At 37.6% G+C, this 24,733-nt stretch overlaps 2 protein-coding genes across 12 annotated transcripts in view; one reads left to right on the top strand and one right to left on the bottom strand.

Moving 5' to 3' along the window:
* Positions 1 to 9,348, top strand: part of SGCG (sarcoglycan gamma) — a 119,500-nt gene extending 110,152 nt beyond the window's left edge. For 2 of the 4 annotated variants that reach the window (XM_080662310.1, XM_080662312.1), the window contains exons 7-9: positions 3 to 75; positions 5,909 to 6,032; positions 8,400 to 9,184. In XM_080662310.1, coding sequence (XP_080518436.1) covers positions 3 to 75; positions 5,909 to 6,032; positions 8,400 to 8,573 — 371 coding nt within the window. In that variant the 3' untranslated portion in view covers positions 8,574 to 9,184. Of the gene's footprint in view, positions 1 to 2; positions 76 to 5,908; positions 6,033 to 8,023; positions 8,095 to 8,399 lie in introns of all 4 variants that reach the window. The other 2 variants (XM_080662309.1, XM_080662311.1) reach the window with 2 other exon arrangements.
* A 2,392-nt stretch (positions 9,349 to 11,740) lies between these two features.
* SACS (sacsin molecular chaperone) overlaps positions 11,741 to 24,733 on the bottom strand; it is a 125,767-nt gene continuing 112,774 nt past the window's right edge. For all 8 annotated transcript variants that reach the window (XM_080662304.1, XM_080662305.1, XM_080662301.1 and 5 more), the window contains one exon: positions 11,741 to 24,575. In XM_080662304.1, the coding sequence (XP_080518430.1) occupies positions 13,018 to 24,575 (11,558 nt within the window). In that variant the 3' untranslated portion in view covers positions 11,741 to 13,017. The remainder of the gene's footprint in view (positions 24,576 to 24,733) is intronic.

The following is a 24,733-nucleotide window of genomic DNA, read 5'->3' as shown; positions in this document are numbered from 1 at the left end:
AGGGCCTGAAGGAGCTCTTTTTGAACATTCAGTGGAAACACCCCTCATAAGAGCCGACCCATTTCAGGAGTTGAGGTAAAAATTTTGTTCAAATATAAACATACTCATTTATAGAAGACACCTGGATAGGTGCTAGAATAATATTTTAGCAGTTGAAACGAGATTGATTTCTTTTGCCCACTGTGAGTTTTGTTCTTTATTGATTAAGATAGTACATATGTGTCCTTATCTCCCCGCAAAGCCCCCCCCCCCCACAGCCCTGCACTCGTGCCCTCACCCCTAGTGTCTACCCCTAATGTCTGTGTCCACTGGGTATGCTTATATGCATGCATACAAGTCCTTTGATTGATGTCTCCCCCTTCCCTCTGAGGTTTGATGGTCTGATTGATGCTTCTCTGTTTCTGGATCTGTTTTTGTTCATCAGTTTAGGTTGTTCATTATATTCCACAAATGAGTGAGATCATGTGATATTGATCTTTTTCTGACTGACTTATTTTGCTTAGCATAATGCTCTCCAGGTCCATCCATGCTGTTACAAATGGTAGGAGTTTCTTCCTTTTTACAGCAGCGTAGTATTCTATTGTGTAGATGTACCACAGTTTTCTAATTCACTCATCTGCTGATGGGCACTTAGGCTGTTTCCAAATCTTAGCTATTGCAAATTGTGCTGCTATGAATATAGGGGTGCATATTTCCTTTCTGATTGGTGTTTCTAGTTTCTTGGGATATAGTCCTAGAAGTGGGATCACTGGGTCAAATGGGACTTCCATTTTTAGGTTTTTGAGGAAACTCCATACTGTTCTCCACAGTGGCTGCACCAGTCTATATTCCCACCAGCAGTGCACGAGGGTTCCTTTTTCTCCACATTCTCACCAGCACTTGTCATTTGTTGATTTGTTGATGATAGCCATTCTGACAGGTGTGAGATGGTACCTCATTGTCATTTTGATTTGCATCTCTCAGATGATTAGTGACTTTGAGCATGTTTTTACTTTCCTAGAATAGAACAATGATTCAGACAATCCTGATAACCAAGGACAGAAAGTGGAGATCTTACAGAGACTGGTAGGAAGTGTGGAGTCATGAAAGGGCTGGCCAGGCTCCCACAAACAGCAGCTGAAGTTTCTGAGAGATATCTCAGCTGTGGGGAGTTGCTGTGGGGAGTCTAATCCCCAAGCTGGGCCCCTCAGCAGAGAACACCAAAATTGAGAAAGGTGCCCACACAAAATCTGGATGTGAAAAGCATCAGGGTTGCTGTATGCCAGGGAGAGATGGCTGGAAATGCAGGTACCCCCTTAAAGGGCCAACACACAAAGTTTGTGTGTAGCCATTCACTTTGGGCTCTGGAACAGGGATGGCAGAGTGGACTACAAATGTGTGAGAAGAAACCAGGGATGGGGGCTCTGGGGTTAGAGCTTGTAAGGCAGACACCCTGGTTTCCTGTGCAAAGTTGTTCCCTCACACTGTGGAGGTAATCTTTCTCAGGCACACCTTTGCTATCCATGTAATTTTTTTCCCAGGGGGAGGGGGGAGAGAGAGTTGACCATCTTTATTGGACAACAATGTGCCCCATGGTGTGGAGTTTCTGAGGGTCATAAAGAGACTGAGAATAACAATTTGCATCCAGGCAGAAGCAATTGCCCCACCCTGTTGGAAAACATCCTGCAAACCTATGGACAATTGCCTGAGGGCTAATCAAGACTACATCCATCAATCTACAGGCAAAGGCAGTCTCTGGAGGCTTTGAGTGTTTGTCTGATCTAATTAGCCAGAAACAGCATTTGACCTAAACCGGCAGTCAGGGGTCTCAGATTGGAGAGGGTACAGGCTGGGCTGGGGGACACTTCCCCCAGTGCACAAATTTCGTGCACCAGGCCTCTAGTATATATATAAAAGGCTAAGTTGACTTGTGCATGCATGATACATATAAAGCTCTCATTGGCACCAATCCCACACATGTGTTTTGATCTGTCATTGTTGATTGTGAATTTGGTTGGCACTTCTATTATAGAGAAAGGACAAATAGCGATATTAAAATATTTCTTCTAATTAATTTCCTTTCTCTGTGCATGAATCCGTGTACTGGGATACTAATTGAGTCATAAAAAGGAATGACATTTTACCATTTGCAATAGCATGGATGAACCTAGATGGTATTATGCTAAGTAAAATAAATCAGGAAATATTAATGCCATATGATTTCCCTTTTATGTGAAATCTAAAGAGCAAAATAAATAAAAAGACAAAATAGAAATAGTCTCATAGATACTGAGATAAATCAGACTGATGGTTGCCAGAAGGGGGTGGTGTTGGGGTACTGAGTGAGAAAGGTGAAGGGATTAAGAATTACAAATTGGTAATCACCAAATAGTCACAGGGATGTAAAGTACCCATAGGGAACATAGTCAACAATACTGTATAATACTGTATCATGCCAGGTGGGTACTTAAAATATCAGGAGGTAGTGGGTCACTTTGTAAACTTTATGATTGCCTAACCACTATGCTGTACACGAGAAACTAAAACAAAATAATATTAGTTGTAAAGTGTAATTGAAAAAAAAGAATTTTGTTTTATATAAATGTATTCTATTAAAGAACAAACAACAAACAAAACAACAGACTCATAGAAACAAAGAACAAACTGATGGTTGCCAGACAGGGTGGTAGAGTGATAGGTACAGTAGGTGAAAAGGAATCTATATTAATAATATGCTAGGTGGTCATCATGCCCTCACATCATCACAAGATGGCTGCCACAATATGGCCACCACAAGATGGCCACCACAAGATGGCTGTCACAAGATGGCCATGCGCTCAGCAGAGGTGGGGGTCCCCACGTTGAGGCCTGGGGGTCCCGTGGCTCTGTGCAGTGCAGAGGAGGCCAGTCCTGGCGTCTCTGCCGCCTCGTGTGGAGGAGGCGGATTGCAGCAGGGGAGGGCAGTTGTGGGCAATCAGGCCAGCAGGGGAGGGCAGTTACTACTGCCGGCCAGCAGGGGAGGGCAGTTACTACTCTGCCGGCCCTGTCACCCCTAACTGCCCTCCCCTGCAGGTCTGGGTCCCCCCACAACTGTCCTCCCTTGCAGGTCTGGTCCCTCCCACTGCCCTCCCCTGCTGGCCTGGTCTCCCCCAACTGCCCTCATCTGCTGGCCTGGTCTCCCCCAACTTCCCTCCTCTGCTGGCCCAGTCACCCCTAACTGCCCTCCCCTGCTGGCCTGATAGCCCACAACTGTCCTTCCCTGCAGGCCTGGTCCCCCCCAACTGCCCTCCCCTGCAGGCCTGGTCCCCCCCCAACTGTCCTCCCCTGCAGGCCTGGTTCCTCCAACTGCCCTCCCCTGCAGGCCTGGTCCCCCCAACTGCCCTCCCCTGCTGGCCTGATCGTGCACAACTGCCCTCCCCTGCTGGCAATCTTGTGGCGGCCATCTTGTGTCCACATGGGGGCATCCATCTTTGACCACATAGGGGTGGCCATCTTGTGTGTTGGAGTGATGGTCAATTTGCATATTACTCTTTTATTAGATAGGATAATAAAAGGCTAATATGCAATTGTCCCCTTGACCAGGAGTTTGACCTGCAGGCAGGCTGGCCAACCGCTCATATCCCCTCCCCCTGGCCAGGCTGGCCTGACTCCACCCATGCACGAATTCATGCACCAGCCTCTAATATATATATATTGAGTGGCCAGATTATTATGCGTTCAGAGATCATAATAATCTGGCCACTCAGTGTATATTTGTTTATCTATTTGCTTTGCTTTCTGTAAGTGCTCAAAACTTCTTATATAAGTCATTGAAAAATGTTTATATATTCACATATTTGAAGAAAAAGGTAGATATCTAACTAGCAAACTAAAACATAACAAAAAGAAAAAAATTAAATTATCTGATTCCTCTTCAGTGTGTTTATAGAGATGTATACCTCAGAGCATTTTAATCACAGGCTCTTTGGTAAAATGAGTCTTTTAAAAAAATTCTTGACACTATTATAGATGTCCCCCATCCTTCCCTTTACCCACCTCCATTCAACTCCATTGCCCCCTCTCTCTGGCCATCACCACACTGTTGTCTGTGTTCATGGGCTATGCATATATGTTCTTTGACTAATGAGTCTTAAGATGTGCTAAACTGAAATATTTCATCTTCAAGGCTAGAAATGATGACAAAGTGGAAGAAATCTGCTCTTCTAGAAGCACCATATTATGATCTGATTAAAAACAAGTAATTGGACCTATTGAGTCAATTTTGTTGACAACAGATCTTTGAAACAGATTCACCTTTACTAGGGTCTTCCAGTTCACAAATGGTTTGCCTGAAATAGACCAGACCTTTACAGGTTACTTACATGTCTTCTTCCTTTCCTTCCTCTTCCCCTCCTTTCTATCAATCCAGGCAGGAAAAAAGTAAGCAATTTGCAAATCTCAAAATAGCAAAAATGGGCAACCCGCTAGATCAATGATTTTCGAACTTTTTCATCTCATGGCACACATAAACTAATTATTAAAATTCTGTAGCACACCAAAAATTATTTTTTGCTAACCTGACAAAAAAAGGTATGATTTTGATTCATCCACACAGGATGACTATTGTTGTATTGGCTGTTGTCATTTTATTTAACAATCTAAGGGGAAAGAGGTCAGTGCCCTGACTAATTAGTGAGGTATTGCATGTTTTAAAAATTATTGTGGCACACGGGTTGAAATTTGCTGAGCTCAACCAGGCTTATCTAGAAATATCAGTGTTTCCCCATGACCTAAGCCCAACATAATTAAACCAATAAATTCCATAAGTATCTCTTCATGTTTTCTCATACTCAAGCTAAAATTTCAACATGTGTAACAGATAAAATTTCACATATTGAGATGTATACAAGAAAATGGAACTTTGTTTACTATTGCAAATAGTGCTAGACAAAAAACTTGCTAATTGAAGATGGCAACCATCTGATTTAAAAACTCTTGTCAAATAAATATTCAGTCAATTCACATGCAAATTCCTTAACCGGGTACTTCTCTCTTCTTCATCACTTCCCTTTTTCTCTTAATGACCCACCTGCACTCTAATCTTACCCTCCCTGAGGAGGAATCAAATCCTTTTCTATTCTGTTCTCCCTCTCACAGATCTTTAAACATGTCAATCAATTAGCCTTTCAAAATTTGGAGTTGGGTTGGGTTGGAGTAACTGAAAATTCTTTCAAGTAATCACATTGTGCCATCAGGTGGAAATTCAGTGTTTCCCAGGCAGAGAAAAATAAGAGAATTTTTTCTGGTACATATATTACTAGAATTTCTGTATTATGTTTCACTTAATCACAGAGAGATTCTGATAAATTTTATGAGTATACTATAAAGCCAGCTGAGGTCAGTCTCCATCCTGTGTATTAACTTCATCAATTCAGTATTTTTCCAAAAGAAATCTGCCCTGTAACTTTCCTAAATTTTTTAAAAAAGCAACCAAAATCTGAATGCCTAACTTACATTCTTGTTTTTGAACATGCAGCAGATGCACGTTGCCCTTAAATTTGTCTTTTTTTCCAGACAAGTTTGTGCCTTAACTAAAAAAAAAAATTTTTACACAGTTATTCACAAATAGCATTTTCTTCTGGTGTGGAACACCAGAGTGCTTAATCATGCCATCTGAAGTTACTGCATTGGGTTAGGGCTCTCTACTGTTTTATCTGTTTTCAGAGGATACTATTTCAATAGACTCTCACTGATAGGAAGTGAACTTCTTTACTACACGTTATTTCTGGATTTTTAAATGAATAATGTACATTTTATTAGCATTCAAGAATGATGTGAAGATACTATATATCTTATTGATTATACCTTCTGTGCTAAGCTGTTCATTGAGGTATTCTTGGAGTGGCTTTTTTAAATACTATTTTTCCTTGGTTTCTTTCTCTCATTTCAGATTAGAATCTCCCACACGAAGTCTAAGCATGGATGCCCCAAAGGGTGTTCATATTAAAGCTCATGCTGGGAAAATCAAGGCCCTTTCTCAAATGGACATCATTTTTCATAGCAATGATGGAATGGTGAGTTCAATTGACCAAGCTCCTACTGCATGTCTTGACAATACTCATGTCCATAAAGTATCAGTATATTAAATTTATGGTAGTTTGTAAAGAAATGTTATGAAAAACATAGAGTAGAAAATGTGAAACAAAGGCAAATGTTAATTTAGCATTGAAAGAAGGTCCAAGAAAGTTTAAAATAATTCCAGATTAGATCCAGACAGCTTTCTTTGACTGGTATTTGTGCCATCTAGACTCTTGTTATTTTTAGCTTTGAAAAAATACTACAGACTTTCAGAGTTTACAGAGAATATCAACTTTTCCATTTCCCAGTGATTCAGCTTCTCTCAGTATGGTCACTGGAAGGTACCTGTAAGTGACAACCATTATCTGTTACCGCTTACAGCACTGGGCTTCCTTATGACAAATTATGTTTAAATGACAATATGATCTTTAAAAATCAGTTACAATAAGGATAAAATCTGAAACTTCAAATCCAGAAATAAAACATTCCTGATAGAGGCCACAGTTACAGCAAGGCAATGGAGCACATGCTACTCAACAGGGATTGTTCTAGTGCTAGGTCAATTCACAGATGACCTATTTGAATTCAGGAAAGATAACAGGCCTCACTGGGCCCTATGTTCTCATCTGTCAAATAGGGGAAATAATATTTGCTTAACTATGTCATAGGGTTATAAGACACCAATGTGGTAATATGGGTGGCAACATTTTGAAATTATGTAATTTAATATTAAGAGGAAGGTGTAGTTGAGGCAACAAATGGAGGCCAGGAGAGGCAGCTCATTAATGTAGACAGGACCCGGCTGACAGGCAGTGAATGAAATTTAAAAGTCCTCTGGCAATTCTCCTGCAAGTTTTAACTTAAAAAGTTATGATGCCATTAACAGATAAATGCAAAAATGGAAATCAAGACATTTGGAATCTTATTACTAATTCATAATGTCACTACATTCTTAAAATGCATTAACTTGAAAAAATTTATATGGACTGTAATTTTTAAATAACATTACTTTTTCCCCCCATGAATTATGTGTCAATTTTAGCAGTCTGACTCATAACTAAAGTTCCTCTCCCTTATTACTGGGGGCCAGTTCAGAGTGAAGCAATGTGTGGCCACCCAGAAAATATTGTCCCTCAAAAGCATAAGAAGATGAGCAATGAAGTGGTATATGAACTACCAGTGACTACAGTTTGCTGGAAAAAAATAATTAGAAATAAATTGACCAATTATCCATTAAAAAAAAAAAAAAAGGAGAGAGGAAAAGCAGACAAGCTAGAAAAAAATCAAACACACATGGGAAAAAGCAAGTACCCACAGAACCCAAAACATTGGGCAATAACCTATTAAATAGGTTCTGCTTTTAAAAAATACCCATTTTATTCCTTTTATTCTAGGAGTCCCAGACCATAAGGGTAAAGCTTTCCCTGTAATGCCACTAATACTGTTTCACCCCCTGCTTCACATGGCAGCGGTCAGTGTCCCAGGAGGGAGGATGCCTGCAAACATCAATTTATTAAAAGACTGGAGTTCAAGGATGAGAGCCACATAAAATAAAGGATCTAACTTTGTTGGCAAAAAAGATCATTATGCCTACCCACAACATGCTTTAATTCCTTCTAAGAAGGGAGCACCCTAGAATAGGTACAGTTTGCAGCTCAGTGTGACAATTCTTATTGCCTTCAGTTATCAAAAAAATTTCCAAATCTCAACCAATGGCCATTTGTTTGCATTTCAGTTTAACTATAATAGGAACACAAAATTCAGTAGCTTTTATTTTAGTTGGCTTTTATCACTATTTACTGCTTTTCTGCATCTAATAGAAGGCAGGAGTTTCAAATATGTTTAAAGTTAGGGAAATGGTTGATAGCTAATAGGATAAATGTAATTACTTTTGACAGAAAATAAAATCAGGAGAGAAATTCCAACATTCACAGGTAAAAATTATTTAGATTAATCTATTTCTGTGGCTTGCAATTTATCCTAATAGGGAGGAGATGTCAAAGTGGATCACAAGATTAATGTGAATCAGCAGAAGAATTCTATTTTTGCTTTTGTCAGGTAATTCTGAAAGGCATTTTTGTGAGTGGAGCATTATAAATTTTCCTAGCTCAACTGGTACAATGGGTAAAAGTAAAAATGACTTCACTCCAAATTGGAGAAGGAATTATTAACACTTTGCCTGAATGTAAAATAGAAATAGGCTATAAAAGATTCAGATAATTATAACAAGTAAAAGCAGGTGCTTATTTCATTTTCTATGCTGAGAAAAACTAATCTGTTTAGAACATTTTGAGAATATGAATTTTATGCTTATCATGTTCATTCCTCCTTTACCAATTAATCTCTCATTTTCTCCCAAACAGCTTGTGCTTGATACTGAAACTGTATATTTACCCAAGTTGGTTCAGGGGACTCAGGGTCCTGCTGGCAGCTCACAAAGACTCTATGAAATTTGTGTGTGTCCAGATGGGAAGCTTTACCTGTCTGTGGCTGGTACAAGTACCACATGCCATGAAAACAGTCACATCTGTCCCTAAACCACCCACACCTTCCATGGAGAATCTGCCTTGTTTCAGTGAACTTTAGAGACTTCAAGCCTTCACACTTAGAGCAACTTGACACCCTGGAAAACTGAGGTGGTGGATGGAAGTAGGACACACTTTCAAAAAGAACTTGGAAAGAAAACTGTGCCAATGAAAGGGTTTAGAATGTTGTGTGGGTGGTAGATGCAAAAGCCAAAGAAATAACAAAAGAATGTTTATTCTACTAGATTGATTTTATCAGAATCTTGTGAATTTTCTTTTCCTTTCTTGTACATGTCAATCTACAATAAAATAGTGAATTGGTGTGTGGAATTAATTTATGATGTTCAATTGTGGCTATCTAACTCCCCTTAAAAGTGGCATTAGTCAATACTAAGACGACCCAAAGTTCTATGATGTGTTTTCATTATATCACTCAAACCTGTGAGTCCTCTCTTCATTTTAATGCAATGTATGGCCAAGTTTCACAAGAAAATGTCCATATTTTAAATGGACTTTAAGGTTGATCTGATTTTCAATATGTAGTCAAAGGAATAAATCATACAAAATTAATCATGCTTTCTTTATAGTCAATGAACAATAAAAATCAACCTACATTTCCCCCCAAACTTCACAGTTTGAGCATCTTACTTTCTTTAATCCTCACAACTCTTTGAGGTATGTATTATTTTCCCCAAGTTATTGGTGATAAAAATGGTTCAGGTAGAACAAGTCACAAGGTCATACAATATCTACTGGAAATTAAACTGTGACCCTACATTTGAACAGGAAAAACTTTGATATGTTGTTTCATTCCATCCAAAATACCAATCTACATAAATGTGTAGATGGGATAATACTCTTTTGACAAGTGAAAGAACTAAAGTCCAAATGTGTTTTGTCATCCGTCAAGATTAAACAGCTAGTAGGTGGTAGGACTCATAACTGTCCATCCTGTGTACTTACATCTACACAATAGATAAAAGACTAGATAGCTATCTATATATATAAAAGCCTAATATGCAAATTGTCCCCGTGGGAGTTTGACCGGGAGACCGATCGCTCGCTATGACATGCGCTGACCACCAGGGGGCGGCACGGAATGAAGGGAGGCCCAGGGCGGCAGCTGGAAGGAAGGCCCCAGCTGGCAGCCTGAAGGCCCCGATCGGCCCTGATCACCGGCCAGGTCTAGGGACCCTACCCATGCACAAATTTTGTGCACTGGGCCTCTAGTAACTTTATAAAATCAGACTCTTGGTTTGTGAAATAATATTTAGTATCAATTGACTGTAAACCCTGATTAATACATGACTAATTAAAATCTTTTCTATTTCTTATTTTCTACCACCACTACAAAACTTGACATCTAAAAAAAAACACTACAGCAAACTTGCACAGATAGAAGAAAATCCTACCCATCCCCAATCAGACCTGGAAACAACTTTATTAAACAGAATTTGAACATTTTACCAACATCATTCCTGGGCTCTCAGCACGCCACGCTCCCCCTCCAGCTTGGTGTTTAAACTAATTGGACTGTGCAGGTGTTCACTAGTTTTCTCATGGAGGCTATGAACAATTCAGCCCTTCTGCCCAGGAAACTTTCATCCCTCTCTAACCTGGCAGAACCTGCTCAAGTGCAGGAGCCTGTTCCAACCATTCTAGACTGCATGCTACTCAGGAGCAGCTACTCTACATACTGCTGAGTTTCCGTTTTCCTTTTAATACAAAAAGCATAACAGGGGAAAAGAAACAAAAAGCATAAGATAATTAGTTCAGGCCCAAAATTTCTTGCCTTGAATTTCAAATTCTAAAATGCTCTCCAAAATGAAAATTTCCCAAATATGTCAGTAGCAAAACCTGACCTAAATTTAGACGAGGCTATTTATCCGATCTATGTATTCAATTCGGTGTGAATATTCATAGATTTCACTGCAAAAAATCAACCCTGATGAGAATGGTTCATTAAAAACTTCCTAAAACCCAATCCAAGGGTTTCATACAAAGGTTTGTGAACCTGTAACTTTATTTCAATTTTTTAAATTGATTTTTAGAGAGGAGAGGAAGAGAAACACGGATGTGAGAGCAAAACACCTTTCAGCTGCCTCCTACATGCCCTCTACCAGGAACTGAGCCCACAACTCGGGCATGTGTGATGACTAGGAATCAAACTGGCAACCTTTTGGTGCACAGGATACCCAACCAACTGAGCAACATAGGCTAGGGCTGAACCTGTAACTTTTTAAAAAAGAAAGTCTACATGGACACGGGCAATAGGTTAGTGAAGACATTGAAGGGTGGGTGGGGGCTGGGAGGGGGGTGAAGGGCGGGTGTAGAATGGCAGATATCTGTAATACTATCAACAATAAAAAATATTTTTTTAAAAAGGAAGTCTAAAAAAAGAATCCCCAAAAAACTCCAACTGGATCAACTATGATAAAGGCCAGACAAGGTTTCCTGTGTAAGTTTTAATACCCTAAAGCAATAAAATACATTCTAAGTGCTGAAACTGAATTCCAAAGTAGCAAGTACTTCTTTAAAAATGCCCAGAAAGCTGAAGATCCAGAATTTGGGGAGTCCTAGAAGACAGAACTCTCAGCACTGCTCTGCCTAACTTTGAAGACTTGCATCTCAGACATAAAGATGAACATTTCCTACCTGTTAGGGCTCAAGTGTGAATTATCCCCAAACATGAAGCCCTCTCCTGAGACAAGGAAAATATCAATTTAGCCACTACCTACAGAAGAACCATATTTAAAGTATCTATTTTCAAATCCATAATATACAGGTGGGGCAAAAGTAGGTTTATAGTTGTTTTTATGGAAAATAATACAATTAATAAATAATAATACAGAATAAACTTTCACATATTCACAACTGTAAACCTACTTTTGCCCCACCTGAATATACCATATATATCAACTAATCTTATTTCCTAAAATGTAAAGTAAAATAAACTCTTTACTCAATAAGAACCTAATAAACCTAGTACTTTATATTCAACCATACAAAAGAAACCTACTAAAATTCCAGTATAAAAATATAGGGAAACTTAATTGTAATATTTCCTATAAACTCATATACACAATACACATATCAAAACTTAATATAGGGAGATATTAAGTTTGATTTTCAACGAACTATTTCTCAGAAAATACCAGTTACAATGATTTCTTATGTACATTTGCTTTATTAAAATTATGGCACTTAATATAACAGCAGAAATAATTACAGGGCTTCACATCCAGAAACAATAGAATCATTGCGGTGCATTCCTTATTATCAATAAAAGTAAAAAAGTTTTAATGTTCCATAAGTCCTTAATTGCACAAAGTATTATATTTAGCATCATTTATAGCCAGCACATGTATTTAAACTAATTATTACCTTTCTTTTACATTCCTCAAAAGAAATATGTTAAGTAAATACCTATGGTAGGACATTCAAACATAATTTAGCTGTCAGTTTAGAATCACTCATAGGGAAAATACAAGCTGATAATTCCTCTTTTATAAACTACTGGATATTGCCACAATACATTTTTTTTTCAATGTTTTCCAAAGTAAAATCCAAAAGGCTCCACCAAGTGCCATGTTGAAAGACATAAGATTTTTTTTAACTGCAGCACCTTTAGACAACAAAAGATTGCATCCTGTTCAACCATACTATATAAATTATGACATTTGTGGAAAATATGTACAAACTTAAAGCAAATGTTCTATCAGTTGATAAATGTTGTTTTGGTAAGCAGTTCTTGGAAGCAATATAATAACATCTGGTGATAAGAACTGCCACAATTTTGAGTTTTCCATATGCTATCTTCATGAAAGAGGAAACCTGTAAACATAAGGTGTAAAAAACTTTTAGAATACAGATGCAATGTGCACTCAGTGCACCCTAGAAGTACTATCTGCCTATTCTAAATCAAGTAATATTCAGGATTAAAATATGGTACCGTTTTTTAAATGTACTGAGTATTTAGGACGTAAAATTGCAACAAATTCATAATCAGATCCAGCTGATAAGAAAACAGCACATCCAAGAGGATCCATTTAAATAAAGGATAAAATTCCAAGACTTAATTCCCCTTTTTTGTTTAAAGCAATGATATTCCAGTGTTTCATTAGCCCCTTCAAAAATATCATGTTAAAAACATAAAATTCATCCTAAACACATATTCTTTTCTAACAAACTGCTAAGCTTTGATGATATAAAATGCAGTTCAATACGGTGTCATCCTAGCCATTCAAATACATCTAGCAATTTTTCAGTTCACTGCCAGCTTAAAAATAATTTTCTTTTAGATTCTGTCAAGATCTTCTATTGATATTGATATTCATAAGAACTCCAAAATTCTTCTCAAACAATGTACAATTCCTAAATAAGTGGCAATGAAGTCAGGAAGGACAGCAATTCATTCAAGATGTAGCTCTACTTTTTTTTTTTTTTTTAAATACTTTCACACTTTTTGTTGTATAAAATTTTCAAGTTTTATTATGATACAGGCAGTACATTCCATTACCCTCATAGCAACCTCAGAAGTGAACCTGTCATTTGGAATCTGTGGGAAAGGAAGCAAGTCAGGATATCTTGTTTTTAAACTGTCTACACCATAAGCTTCCAATGTGTGGACATCATTTGTCAGTCCTTCAAGTTGCTGACTATATTCCTCTATTTTTTGTGCAAGTGCAGTTGGCTTTACATCTTTATCGGACTTTCCCCTCACAGCATAGTCAGCAGCAATCAAAGCTAATTTGGTAGAAAGGTAACATTTAAAGCATACCCATTCATTGGCATTTTTATGAAGGTCATTCCTGGCAGCTGAAAAATTTGCTCTGGCTTGTCTCAACCACCTACGTGCTTCAACTGGATTACCAACTGACTTGAAAGTGGGAGGAACAAAGAACCGTTGAGAGTAAGTCTGTCCAGCTGAGGGTGGGCATTTTTCTTTATTTTGTTGTTGCCTTTCAGATTTATGGCTTGTTGCTTCTTGATTCCATGAAGTATAAAATCTTTGAAATGAATACTTGTCTGACTGAAATCGGGCTGCTGAGGTTGAAAATGTCCGCCTTGAGGCTCTGTCTGCATTTTGATCTACAAAAGCTTGTTTCTCTAATCTGTTAATTTCATTCTGCAAATGTTTAAAAACTTCATTAGCAATGTCATGATTCTCTGGATTTTTGTCAGGATGCCATTTCAAATATAACCGTCTAATAATCTTTTTTCTTTCAGATTCTGGAAGCTTCCAAGCTTGCTCCACCACTGTTGTCACTTCTTTTAAAATCTCTGGTAAAGAATTCACCTTAAGCTTTTTAGGGGAATGGTGTTTTGAAGATGAGGTCTTATGGCTTTCTTTACCAGAGAAAAGAGGAGGAATGTTTCGTACACCAGGTGCTAGGAACTCTGTAGGGCTGGTTGGTGTAGAAGGGGCACTGTCTCTGGTTTGAGAGCTTTCCTCAGGCCTTGAAAACTTATACAGATCAAGAGAGCTAACTATTTTATATTCACTATAACCAATATCAATCTGATAAATCTTTCCTAGAAAACTAGAATTGTCAGCATCTTCTCTTTCAACTTCTTGTACAATAATTGCATATGTGTATGTTGGCTGGTATGATCCATAGATATCACCACCTTCAGCATCAACAAGGTACCCAACATATTCTCCTGGGTAGAAAACATTCATTGGATCCATAAGCAAAGTATAATGAATTTCAGCAGGTATTGGAGTGCCTGGCATTGGAAGCTCAAGTTTTGATGGTTCTGAAGAGTCATATTTTACTCCTAAACTGTCAAGTTTCTCACTGATTCTGTAAATATCATTGCATCCTAGCATAGCAATTAAATATGAAGTGTCAGAAATCAAATTGTCAGTGGCTGATTTAAGTGTCATTGCTAATGCTAATAGGAAATTAATGTCTTTACTGTCTGAATGTTGTATGTAGAGCAGGATGACAGCATTACCAAATCTCTTCAAAAAAGCAAAAGTTTCACTTTTACTGTGGGGAATAGGATTAAAACCTTTAACTCTTAATGTTGTTTGAAGCTTTTCAAAACAGGACACTTTCAATCCTTCTCTTAGAGCTTTGCAAAGTCTTATGGCTTTTTCTTCATTGGCCAGGAAAGCATTATCATTTTCATGCTTCATAATTCTAATTAGTCCTGTAATGAATTGTTCAGAAGACAAGAGTAACTGCAGTCTTCCCTGAAGAGAACACAAGGCTCCAAACTGACAAACTTTGGGGGTCTCCTCATCTAACTGCTCTTCAAGAATACTGCTCAATAAACGAGGTCTGAGTTTTTGAGGAAAAAGCATTATCAACTTAGTATGAAATCCGTGGTCTTTCCCTAAGTAGCACTGGCTAAGATCAACCAACATTTGCACACCAATATTCCCCTGGATTCTACTTTTGTAATGTGGTGCATCATCAAACACTAAGATGCTGGACTTGACCAATCTACCATCCTGGCTTGGAAGGTAAAGTGCAAGGTCGCGTACATTCTCAAGATCACTCCTCACCTTTACTGAATCATTTTGTAAACTCTTGAACAAGCCAGAAACTACTCTTTTAACTGTACGCATTTCATTAGGATCTAATTGTTTTCCTTCAGAACTTTTGAATATGCGGCTCAACACTTCAACATATTGCTTAGTTGAGATAATATCTTCAGTACCTAAATGTTTGAACAACTGATGAAAGGTACCAAGTTCTAAAGGTAGTTTGTACAAATAAGGTTTAAAATCAGATTCATATTCTAGATTTATCACCACCTCTTCAGGCTTCAGAAGTTTCCAACCATCTTCTACCATCACAAAAGCAACCCCCCGCAGCTGAAAACGAAACTCCCTTTTTTCTGTACTGAGAAATTCATATATGCTCCTTAAGACCTTTGCTCTCGTTTTAACCATTTCTTCATCCAAAGTTGTAATGTTGCATATGTTTCTGCAGTTATTAATGACCTTATCAAGAGGGGGATCCAGGTTAACATTAAGCATACTCAAGACTTGTTCAAGCTGTTCTTGAGGACCAAGGTCACTACCTTCTTGTTCTTTGATACTCAAAGGAGTGGCTTTCTCTGGAAGAATAGGGCAGGATGTCCATAACAACTGAAGTACATCACATTGCTTGAATTTTGGATTCACTTGTGCTCCACTGAACTTTATAAGAGGAAGTGTTCCATTTACCTCTTGATATTGAGGATGAAATCTAATGAATTCAGCAGGGGCCCGCTCGGGACATAAGAATGGTATTAAAGACAGTTCTTTCAAAAAATTTCCAGATAACAAGTCCATTCGTTCTTGGAATATATGATGGAGAAGTATATCAACTGTATTTTGCAAAGTTTCTTTAGACCAGTTTTCTGTATTAGCTCTCACAGAGATTTCTTTAGCAAACTGTAACAACTGCTGCTGAGAAAGCATGTATTTTAGTCCAATGTTTCTTAAGAATTCCACCCAGGAGGTCATAAATGCAACTTGATTTTTGGGTTTTATAAGTTGTTCCAATTTTTTAAAGAAGTCCTTAGGAATAAACAAATTTTCAGGAAGCATAACTTCAAAAACCCTCACAGTTCTATCATAGAAATGCTTTGCTTGCTTTAGTCGACTGTTAGCATCATAGATTATCAATAAACTTTCCAGTTTTTCGAAAAGCTGTTCTTTGATCTCTGACAATTCCTCAATATTTGATAATCTATTCTTAAGATAGATCAAATGTTCTAATTTTGCATCATATGAGAGATTTTCAATTCTTGGTAAGAGGTGTTTCAAATATACCTCTAGATCATCTACAGGTATACAACCAAGCACCTCATAGAGTTCTTTTAAGTGTATTTTTTCTTCAAGAAATGCAGATGATGATGATTGTGTCCACTTTTCCACTTCAGCTGAAGGAATACTTTTTGTAAGTACATAGCATGTTCCAAATTTTGCAATGCTCATGTAGCGACCACTGATGGATTTGTAGCATGGAAGTGACTTTAAAATTTTTATGTCATCTTGGGACATCAAGTGACTCAAATTGCAGTTGAAATACATCAAAAGTGCTTCAAAGTCATTTTCTACTAATTTTTCAGCTCTAAATGTTGAAGTTTGAACCATATAATGTACAGCCCTCAAAATGCTTGTGGGGCTCTCTATGTTTGCTGTGTGACATGACAACAGAGGAACAAATGCACTATCTTTTGAACATATTTTGTTCAAGGCAAGCTGAATACAGCCAGCTTTCATGAGAGCATGAAAGACTTTATCACTTTGGGCATTTGGAAAAACTGCAATGTGCATGAGGCTTAGAGGAAGCAGAACATCCCCTTCAGGAACTACAAGCTGATTGGCTGAAACAGTAAACTTTGTTCCTGGAAGCAATGCCCAGTCTTTTAGGATATCAACAACAATGTCAAATGTTGGTTTTGTTTCTTCTTGTTCTTCTTTCACATTTACAGATTCACTGATAAAATGCCATGCATTCTTAAGCCAGGACTCGCTTGCAAAATTATCTTTCCACTTCGTACAATTTTTGGTCTTATATTCACGAGGCAATACAGAGGACAACAAATCAGCAAAGCTGGAAATGTCAAACACTTTTGCAACTTTACAGTTCAATAAAATATTACCGTATTTCAAATATAATGTATTCATGAACAAATCTTTGCGTGAGGGAATCAATTCATGGTATGTTGTTAGAAACTTGGGTCGTTTTGCATCAAAAGTTTGCAAAACACTGTCCAGTGTAATGAGAAGGGGAAGTCCCTCCACTTCCATCTCATTTTCTTCTGCATCCTTAAAACAATAATCAACTAAAAGTTTTAAACTATGAAAAAGTTTTAGGTTAGTCTGCTGGAGTCGACAAGGCAGCTTCCCAATATGGCAATTAGTATCAGGAGAGGAAAATGTCATTAAGAAAGACCTAACATCAGCAGGAGTTACATAACTAACAGGAATATCTGCATCTACAAGACAGTGGAACAGATTAGCTGTTTCATCACAGTTGTAAACCAAGTTGAAACCAATTTCTAAAAGTAGGTGCTTCAGTCTATAGACATTCTCTGCTACTGTTTTCCGTGTTGTGATATTATAATCTGCATTTTTAAGGTGTTGTAATTCATCCTGCAGTAAATTGTCAAAAAATGGTCTAGTTTTACTTGAAGTAGACATATTAATCCAAGTAATTATAACCGCAGAATGCAAATCAGAGCCATCAATATTTGGAGCTCGTACAACAGGTAAAAGACGTTTCATATCTTCATGAATGCAACTATAAAGTGCTTTCACTAGACAATATAAATCTGGTTGTAGATCAAGCCTGTTAACTGGGAAAAATGATAAAAACTTCTTTAAAGTGTCCTTTACAACATGAATAGGGGTGTTCTGTAAAACTGATAATGTTGGATCAGAACCAGGGAAATAGCGCTTTTTTAACTGGATTAGTAATTCCACATATGCAGGAGCTATTAATGCTGTCATTAAGCTGTTATTCCAGTCACTTCGAACACCAACTCCATTATCATCACGCCACAGATTTCTTCTGGCTGAATCTAGAGCAAAGTGGCCATTCATATGAAATGGTAATCCCGTCTCTAAAGAGAGAGGCAAAAAACAGAAGGCCCTGTGGGGTTTTTTATAGTTGTGAGTAATGCAGGCAGCTACTCCACCACGAGGGAAGAGAGTAATATCTTGGTTCTTGTGAGCTGATATAACGCTCTTAGATACTTTTCCCATACTTGAAAAACCTGATCTATTACAAATTAGCCATGTAGTAAGATTTCCTTCAGAGTCCTCAGTATCCATTGTATAGGTGATCTGTTGAACTGGTATGTCTTTGAGCTGCCTCTTTTTAGTAACACTGTCAATTACAGATGCATGAAATTGTTTCCTTTTCAATCTGTCTCCATCAGTGATTTTGCCCTTTACGGAATACAGCACATTTAGAGCTCCAGTAGTTCTATCTATTTCACAAATAGAAATTTTTTCCATGTGATTAAGAAACATTAAAAGTTCTGCCCCATCTGACCGCAATTTGTCCAAAAGATTCTGGACCATTCTGTCTGATGATGGAACTGAAGAAATTTCTGAAATTTTTGCCATTTCTGCATTACGAAGAGGAAATCTAAACATTGTGCAATTATCCAGTTTAAAGTGGGTTCCCAAATAAAGATCCAGAACATCTGAGAACTGTGTCCTAAAATCTGCATCCAAATCTCTAAACATGCGTCCAGGACTAATGGATGTGGCTCCTGGTGCATATCTGGCATGAGGATCAAAAATACACAGGATATCATTGCCAGAAATAAAAGAAGGACAGTCTGTAATATGATACACAGAATTGAATCCTATTCCATACTGTCCAGTTTTATAAGGATTTCCTTCTTTGGTGCCTTTTCCAAGATTCTGAATTCCTCTGACATCATCGTCTGTAAAAGGTTGGTTGTTATACACACAAAGTGCTGGCCCCTGCAATGGGGCCCACTTATCATCAAATATTCTATCTACTGGATGTTGTCTAGGATCAAACACAAAACAGATTTCTGTGGCCTTTGCATCATCAGCATTTTGAAGAAGTTCTTTCAACATCTCCTTTTCTGAAGGATAGGCATTAAGGATACTCTTAATTCTGCTGGTGAGTTTTTCTTTCTGTCCAAATTCCGAGCCAAGTGTTGTAAAACAGATGTTGGATGCATATCTTTCTAAGGCTTTATGCCGTTTTGGTACTGCTCCTAGTTTTATAGCTACTTCCCTGGGTATATCAGCATGACAATATTTTACAGTGGTATCCTTTACTTTTATCCAGGGACAATCATTGTAGCATAAAGATTTAGCAGGAAGAAGTTTAAGATTAGTATCTGGCAATAATATTTTGCCATAATTTTTCTCACAAAATTCTTGTTTCTTTTCTCTAATGACACTCCATATTCCTTCACTAATTATTCGCCGACAAAGCTGAAAAGTCTCTTCTGTTATTTGCTTTGTTCCCCTTTTTTGATCAATGGATTCCAAAACAAGGGCAAAATCCTCAACAGTAAATGACTGCCTTACACCCACACTTTCAAAAAGTTCACGGAAATTATTTTTATATTTATTAGGCAACTGATAAAGGTATGGTGCTGCTTCAAAATTCAAATGAAAAGAAACTTTTTCTGAGTCAACATATGCATTCTCAACTAGAATGAAGCTAAAGGTTTTTAACTTTTCAACAATTGATAACTTAGTGATTTCATTTTGCATCATTGCTTCATGAAGATATTTGTAGCAAGCATTGGTGATATTCTCCTGGTATAATGTAACTCCATCATTAACTGATTTTGCAACTTCTTTCAATTGGTTTACAACCAGATCAACTGTTGGCTTCCTTAGTAACCCCAAAAACTCCTTAACAGCCAATGGCACTGAACCACAACCTCTGAAGGAATGTGAGTTTTCATTTAGAATTGGCTGCAAAAGACAAACTATATCTTGATACTCAGCTGTGTAAAGGTCAGTTGCTGCAAACATGGTTTCAGGCTTAAAACTGTTACCTTTCCAGTCCAAAGAAAAACCTGCTGGTTTTGTTAGAAATGGAAGGAAGGGGATTGTTTGATACTTTGCAGCAAAATCCTTTGCTCTAGGATCCCTTATTTTCAGCTTTTCATCAATAAGACTTAATAGGATACTACTTCTTAGACAAGCAGCAGCATGATCACTTTTATTGATTTCAGTTACTGACTCTGTACGTTCTAGCATGTCATCCCATAAAATATCATCTTTTGCCATACCTAACTGAACTAGCTTAATCAAAATAATAGGATTAAGATAATCCTGAGTAGAACCATAAGGAAATCGTCCATCTTTAGTATCAAATAACTTTGCAACTCGTCCTTCAGGATGAATTAATCTTGATGGTAAAACCAAAGGATGTCCCTCTAAAGAGCAAGGAATACATGGAGTAACACGAAGAATTCCTGAGAATTCCTCAATTTTTTCATTTAAAACAAAATTCATTAAAGGATCTCTGAGTTCTGCTTCAATTTCTTGAATATTTGGAAAAAATACTTCTGAAAAAAACTGTTTCTCTGAAAATGTATTCTCAAGCAGTATCTGTTTGCAGCCAGCTTCTTCAAATCCTAATTTTACTGAAGAAGGAAGTTCAACAGCACAAAGGTTTTTTGACCCAGTCTTCTTGAGGTATTTTAAAAATATCTTGAAGGCTGCTGGACCAACATCTCTTCTTTTAAGTATAGAGTCATCTAGAAATCTCACATTCTTCATGGAAACCCATGTAGATCCATCAGAGAAGACTCTGGTCAATTCTTTCCCTTTTCCATGAGCTATATCTTCATAAAATCCTTGACAAATTACAGAAAAATCATCATGAACTAAATCAGGATCAGGCCACACTGCATAGTAAGTATAATCCATTAACTCCCCACTGGTGGCCAGGTCACGTAGGACACTGAGTGCCTCTAAGTAAGCTTTCACAATAACGTGTCTCATGAAGGTGGTATTCCATCGTCCTTTTGTATCTGTCTTCCAGATTTCTTTTCTATTGGAAGTTACAGCAAAACACCCATTGATGTGAACTGGCAATCCTGTTTTTATTCGTAAAGGCAAATAGCAAAACACCTCTCCAATGTGTGGTTTCACAGCCCACTTCTGGTCCTGGACTTCAGACAGCAGAACTCCTACTGCACCACAAGGAACCAGTCCTAGTCTTCTTCCACTTTCATTCAGGGAAAACTTCAGAGCCTCTCCTGTATCCATGCATGTACATATAAGCCACGTGGTGCACTCTACTGTTTTTTGTGACAACTCATCTGATGGCTTTTTTGATTGGCCAGATTTAGCCATTTCAAAGAGAGCAGCTGGGTCATCATCTGGACCTCTAAAAAGAGGTGAATGTAAATCAGCAATCCTTCTGAACACATGGTGAAATTCTTCAACTGTGATCTGAAGAATGCAAGATGACTTTGGTGCATCAGTAGGAGGCTTTTTATTACTGCCGCTGCAAGTTTTCATGAGCTCAGCAGCTTCTTTTAAAACACTTAAGATAGGTGCATTCAGTGCTTTGGAAGAGCAGATTTTTTTTTTAATTATTATTGTATCTTGTGCTAAGCTGGGATTGCTTTCCTCAATTTTCAAGTACTTCAAATACATTGAGTTTACACTCTGAGTGAAAATGATAAGCCTGTGTCCACACAAACTAAATTCATCCACAAGAGAGTAAATATCTGCTGTATTATAACAGGTATTACTAACTTCACTCACTTTTGCTTCCTGCTGAGTTCTAAAAGACAGTCGGAAAAGAGTTCCACTGTAGCTGTAAGGTGTTTCTACAGTCAAGGGTAACTGACAGCCAAAAACATCTATAAAAGGTTTGAACTGATTAGGAAACTTCCTAAGTCTTTTCTGTTGTTTACTCCAATTAATTTTGATCCCAGGATTAGATCTGTCTTTAATGTGTTTACTGATATGGTTTATGTTTGGATCGAACATTATCATGAATTCTCGACTCATAATGATAGGAATGTCAGTAATATGGTACACAGAATTAAATCCTAGACCAAATTTACCAACTTTGTCTACTTCTCCTCTTTTTAAAGATTCCCCTAACCTAGTTATGTTAACAAAATCTGAATCTGAGAATTCAGAATTATTGAATGACCACAAAGCAGGTCCATGACATGCTGCCATCCCTGGGTCCAGGAGATTCTCTCTAATATCCATATTTCTCCTCATATCAATCATGAAACTGCATTCTGTTGCATTTGCATCATCCGCATTTTGAAGTAGTTCTTTAAAAATATCTGACACTGAAGGATATTCTTCCAAAATATTTTTAATTCTTACAGTAAGTGGTTCTCTTTGTCCAGACTGCTCAAATCCCATGTTTTCAGGATTGATCAATCTTGTACTAAGGCATGGAACTTTCAGCCATTCTGCAGTTTTCATGGGTATTTCCTCATGTACCAAAATGATTGGTTCCACAGAATCTTCCAATAAGTCATTAAGGTCATCAACTTTAATGTCACAATAACAGCATTCATGAATTGACTTCATGATTAGTTTAGAAGGGTTTCTGTTATGATGTATAGGAACTGGTGTGTTGGGGCTTACTGGAATCTGATTGCTATATAGCCATCTGATAATATTCAACATAAGATGAAGATTTTGTTTGCTTTCTTGTTCACTGAGATCTTGATCACTTTTGAGATATACCTTCTGGATAACCATGGATATATGATCTGATGTTAGCTCCTCTATTGAACCACAGACCTTAAACAGTTGGTGGAATTTTGCCATGGTTTTGGGCACATTATGCAAATAAGGCTGAAGGTCAAGATCATGGAATGGTTTTATCACAGCTTGGGCGAGGGGACAAAATTTTTTGCCAGTCCAAACCCAAGGAAATTTTAAGGCTCTAAAAGCATCTTTCCCTTCATTTAAATGATCATGCATGAATCCATAAATTTCAAGCAAAATATGTTGGAATTGGTAGTAGTCTTCATCACTAAAAGTTTTCGAAGTGTACCACTCAACAACAATCTTAAAGTGTTTTAAGACAGCACTAATGCTAGGTTTTGTGAAGATACCTAGAGCTTTTTCCAAGTTTACATGGATACTTTCAACAAGAGGAAGTGCTGAGCCAACTAGAATTGCATGGGCTGCATCACACATATCTGGTGGTGCACAAAGTCTACAGAGATCCCCTTTCCATACTAAAGAACCTGGATAATTTGGAGGCCTTTTCTTGCAAGCTGGAACCCATTTTATTTTCTTCAGTGTCATCATTCCTTCAGATGACTGCAACAGTGTTTGATTCCTATTTAAAACCAGTAAGAGTGTTTTGGCTTTCTTTGTGAGAACTTCCTGATTTGGACAAGCACTGACCTGTAAGGCTTCAATTTTTTTTGCCACTTGTACAACATCTTTCTCTTTGAGACTGGCTTCGTTTTTTAAACCAATCTGTCTTAAAGAGTGAAGAATATCTGGTGAGGTGAAAACTGAAGGTGGGAAGCAAGTTTCTTCTTCACTATAAAAGAGATCCTTTAGTACTTCTATATCAGGATCAAAGAGTTCACTGGCTGATACCATTCTTTCCTGTGAAATCTGAATGAATTTTAATGGCATTAACCAATCAAGTACATTTGGATTCTCATTTTTAAGAGAGGATAGATTCTCAAGGACCCATAACATAAGGTGTGTTATCTCTACATGTGAATAAAATCCATTTTCAATATCTTTTAAAACAAGCTTTAAGCAGCTAAGGGTCTTTAACTTCTCTGTTTTCAACATGTTTGCCAAGTGAATAGTAGCTTCATCATTACTGTCTATTACTGAAATAGAGAGTCGCAGATCTGGAGGAAGTTTGGCAGTATGATGCAAGACTTTACAACCTTTCAGTTTTGTATAAGAGGAAATTCCCTGACCAGATGAATTGTTAATTCGTTTAAATATTGCCAATTCCTGAATTATTCTTTTTTCCTTTTCGCTGCTATCAGTTAAAGTGGCTAGGAACTTCCTCAGGGCATCTTTGTGTGTCGGAAGTAGTGAAGCTATTTGATTACATAATTTCTGCAATGGCATCTTCTCCATTATCTGCAAAACAGCACTTGGTAATGGTGAATGAATGTAATTTTTAACAAGTGGATGTTTTATGGAGGCATCTAATTTCTTAAGGACGATCCCTCCAAGTTTCTGTACAATGTCAGCTAAAAATTCTGGAAGTTGTGCTTCAGATTCATCATCTAAAATGACTAATGATGGAATCCTGAGTCTAATGAGTTCCACACATGTCTGACCTTCTTCTAGTGTAGTTCTGGGGATGAGTGGCATCTCATCAAATAAAGTCAAATCCTCTGAAAAATGTATATAGAGATTCCTCCAAACCATTTTAAGCCATGAAACAGATGGATGATTTTTGTCTTCATCAAATGGATACCATTGAACGATCAACTCTCTGCCAGGCCAGAATGTATTCATTACTTCTTTGATTAGACGTGCAAATCGTTCTGGATTTAGAAGCTGCAGCTGAGTACATGGTCTTCCTGTAAATCATATACAGACATGTTATAAATATGTAATTCTACTATAACTTATTTAGCTTTCTATTCCCGCAGATGAGACAGTGCCAGATAGTCATTTTGAAAGTTTTAAGTACACTGTAAATATGCAAAAATTCGGCATAACTGGGCTAATATAATTT

The sequence above is a fragment of the Plecotus auritus genome, assembly GCF_963455305.1.
Source record: "Plecotus auritus genome assembly, chromosome: 3".
Classification (NCBI taxonomy): domain Eukaryota; kingdom Metazoa; phylum Chordata; class Mammalia; order Chiroptera; family Vespertilionidae; genus Plecotus; species Plecotus auritus.
This window is presented reverse-complemented; position numbering and strand designations above follow the sequence as displayed.